The sequence below is a fragment of the Myotis brandtii genome, unplaced genomic scaffold (genome assembly GCF_000412655.1).
Source record: "Myotis brandtii unplaced genomic scaffold, ASM41265v1 scaffold421, whole genome shotgun sequence".
Lineage (NCBI taxonomy): Eukaryota > Metazoa > Chordata > Mammalia > Chiroptera > Vespertilionidae > Myotis > Myotis brandtii.
The window spans coordinates 1,768,632-1,771,445 of record NW_005366140.1 but is presented as its reverse complement, the minus strand read 5'-3'; the positions used below and the strand labels follow the sequence as shown (position 1 = coordinate 1,771,445).

General features: G+C 55.9%; 2 protein-coding genes across 3 annotated transcripts in view; one reads left to right on the top strand and one right to left on the bottom strand.

Annotated features, from left to right (window-relative positions):
• LOC102257429 (chromosome unknown open reading frame, human C19orf60) overlaps nucleotides 1-1,391 on the top strand; it is a 2,596-nt gene extending 1,205 nt beyond the window's left edge. For both annotated transcript variants that reach the window (XM_005873838.2, XM_014545764.1), the window contains exons 4-5: nucleotides 490-569; nucleotides 1,166-1,391. In XM_005873838.2, the coding sequence (XP_005873900.1) occupies nucleotides 490-569; nucleotides 1,166-1,238 (153 nt within the window). In that variant the 3' untranslated portion in view covers nucleotides 1,239-1,391. The remainder of the gene's footprint in view (nucleotides 1-489; nucleotides 570-1,165) is intronic.
• Nucleotides 1,392-1,670: 279 nt separating this feature from the next.
• CRLF1 (cytokine receptor-like factor 1) overlaps nucleotides 1,671-2,814 on the bottom strand; it is a 5,616-nt gene continuing 4,472 nt past the window's right edge. The window contains exons 6-8 of the mRNA XM_014545805.1: nucleotides 2,651-2,808; nucleotides 2,513-2,555; nucleotides 1,671-2,006 (exon numbers count right to left, since the gene is read on the bottom strand). Coding sequence (XP_014401291.1) covers nucleotides 1,993-2,006; nucleotides 2,513-2,555; nucleotides 2,651-2,808 — 215 coding nt within the window. The 3' untranslated portion in view covers nucleotides 1,671-1,992. The remainder of the gene's footprint in view (nucleotides 2,007-2,512; nucleotides 2,556-2,650; nucleotides 2,809-2,814) is intronic.

The following is a 2,814-nucleotide window of genomic DNA, read 5'->3' as shown; positions in this document are numbered from 1 at the left end:
CCAATAATCCTGGACCCTAGCCTAGGTTCTGGACCTACTCCTTCCCTAGGGTTCCATTGCCTCTATAGCCAATCCTGCTGAGATACACTATTCCCAGGCTAAGTCCACTCAAAGCCACACCCGTATCACATTCTACACAGGGATTTCCAGATCACCCACACTTGCTTTGAACATCCCAGTCCTAGTCTAGGTTTGTGGCCTACTTCTACCCTGGGATCATAGCACCCTGAGACCCCCAAAACCATGAGGCCCCACCTCCTGTGCCCCTGCAACCAATCCCTGGCTGACTGCTGGTCCCACCCCTGCTAAGGTGCGGCCTATCCAAGTCTCTAAACTGAATCCCAGGCTCCTCCTGTGCAAAGCACCACCCTGGCCCCACCCCTTTGCTGCTTTTCTGGTTGTTTCTTCCTGATGTGTGTGTGGGAGGGCAGGGGTGGCCTCTTCCTGCAGTGATATCCTCTCTGCTGCCTCCCCTCACCCCTGCACCAGGTGGCCCTGCTGCAACTGATGGGGACACAAGAGCTCACAGGGCAGGAAGACACCCTACAGTTGCACCAGCTGAAGATGAAGTGAGTGCCTCTTCCCAGTGGGCTGGCCATACTAGATTTGCACATGGTCCAGGTGCACACTCCCAGCCAAGTATGCCCTAGGGCTGGCACTGTCAGACCCTACGGGTGTGCACACTGGAGTTCACACCTGGTGGTTCCCAGACACACAGCACATTCCCCTAGTGCACACACCCCCCATTTCCATACCAGACTCACTATTCATTTCTGGGACAGCTGCACATCCCAGACACACCAATCCCACTCATGTGGCTGGACTTACAGCTTGGACACGGTCACCCAGACCCCACCAAGGACAAACCTGCACATTCCTGCCCTCACCTCCCAAACACACCCCGTCAACGTGTGCCACAGTCACATTGTACACCCTCCTGATGGCACCCACCCACCCAAGATGGCCTTTTCTCTCTGCCCACTGAGACCTACAGGCCCAGCCCTGCTCCCAGGCACCCAAATGGCCCTCCTGGCTCCTAAGGCCATCTAGAAGCTTGGTGGTGGGCAGGAGGGCCCAGGGCTTGCCACAGCCCCCTCAGAGCTGCACAGTGGAGGCTAACTTGCTCCATCTGGGTTTTATTTATAGTTCCCATCCACTTTTATAGGGTAATTAAAACCATGGAAGCCATCAGCGAGGTTCTCCAGGACCTCAGGTTTGATGCAGAATCTGCTGAGTGATGGTGACTCCCCAGGGACCCGCTGAGGGAGATGGGAAATGAGTCAGGCGGCACCCAGCTCTGACTGCTAGCTGGATAGGGTTGAACCTCACCGGGCTGTTGACCCTCCGTGAGGTCACCACACCTCCCACAATAAAGAAACCTTCATCTGCAACTGCTCTACTGTCTCTGCATCTTGGAGTGCTGGGGTGTGTACCTATTGAGGGGGCCCACAAGGGCAGGAAGGGAGGGTGGAAGACTCCCCCAAGACGGATGAAACTCTGGTGTTTTCAATCACATTCTCCAAGGAGTTTAGAACCAGATAGTTCCAATCCTGGGGAGAAAGAATCTGAAATTCTGGGAGAATTTCAATTGCAAAGGGTCATTAGAAGTCCTCATGCCTCCCCTACAGTCCCCACCCCAGGCCTCTGTAGCCCCAAACTCACCTTCACAATCAGGGAACCAAAATAGCTCGTTTATTTAAAAAGATTCTTTGGAAAGGTTCTGGCGAGGGAATTAATAACTCCTCTTTACCCTCAGCCCTGGTAGGGGTTCTGGGCAGCTTGGCCAACCTTCACACACACACACACCACTGGGTGCACCCAAGGGTGGCCTCACATGGAGGCCAGAGATGTGATCCTTGAAGCTCAGAGCGCCCACTCCAGCTCCTGCCAAGGGTGCCCGGGCACCGTGAGGTGAGGGTACAGAGGTGGCCCAGTCTGGTTGCAGTCCTGGGTCTCCACGAAGCAGGGAGGGCAGCCTCCAGCCCCTAGAGCTTATCTGGCAGGACCTGCAGGCAGAGGTGAAGCCAGACTAAGCAGAGAATCCTACCAGGTGTCAGCACCTCATAGCAATTTAGGAGCCCCCTTTTCCCCCCACCCCCAAACCCCTTCCCATTCAGGTCCTGGCCGGCCCTTCCACTTTCAGCTGGGTGACTTTGGGCAGGATACTGCCTCTCCCTGGGCCTTGGTTCCCCATCTAAAAAGTAAGAATATCTATCTATCTATCCCAGGGGGATGTTATGCAGATAAAGCCCTTGGCAAAGGCCCAGCATGCAGTAGGCGCTCAAACATGCTAACTTGGACCAGTATGTTCATTCATTCCTGAGGATGCCGCTCCACTTTGGACATTTCCAAGGAGTTGGGTGCTTACTAGATTAAAAACCACAGGGTCAGGCACATTTGAGGCTAAGTAAATGCTGATAAATAAAACAAGAATGAAAGTGGGGGTTCACAGCCTATTGGCCACCCGGAAGGCCCAAGTCTTCCTATAGCCCACCCACCGGGGCCCCCTTACCTCTCGCCGAGCTGCGTCTGCCCGAGGGCAGGATCCCCTCGTCCTGTGCTTGTAAGGAAGAAGGTGGTGTCGGGGGGGCTGCGCACCCACCGCCCCACCCCACCCCTCGTCCCTTGCCCACGGGTCCCTCCTTCCTACCTGGTTTCGGGTCTTGTGCGACTTCTGCATCCAGGCTCTCCACTGGTCGTAGAGGCGGAAACTGAGGTTCGAGCAGTACGCGTGCTTCTTGAGCCAGCCCAGGAACTGCTTGAGCTCGCGCCTCACGGGCCCCGAGCTCGGCTCTCCACCCCGCGGTTCGCAGG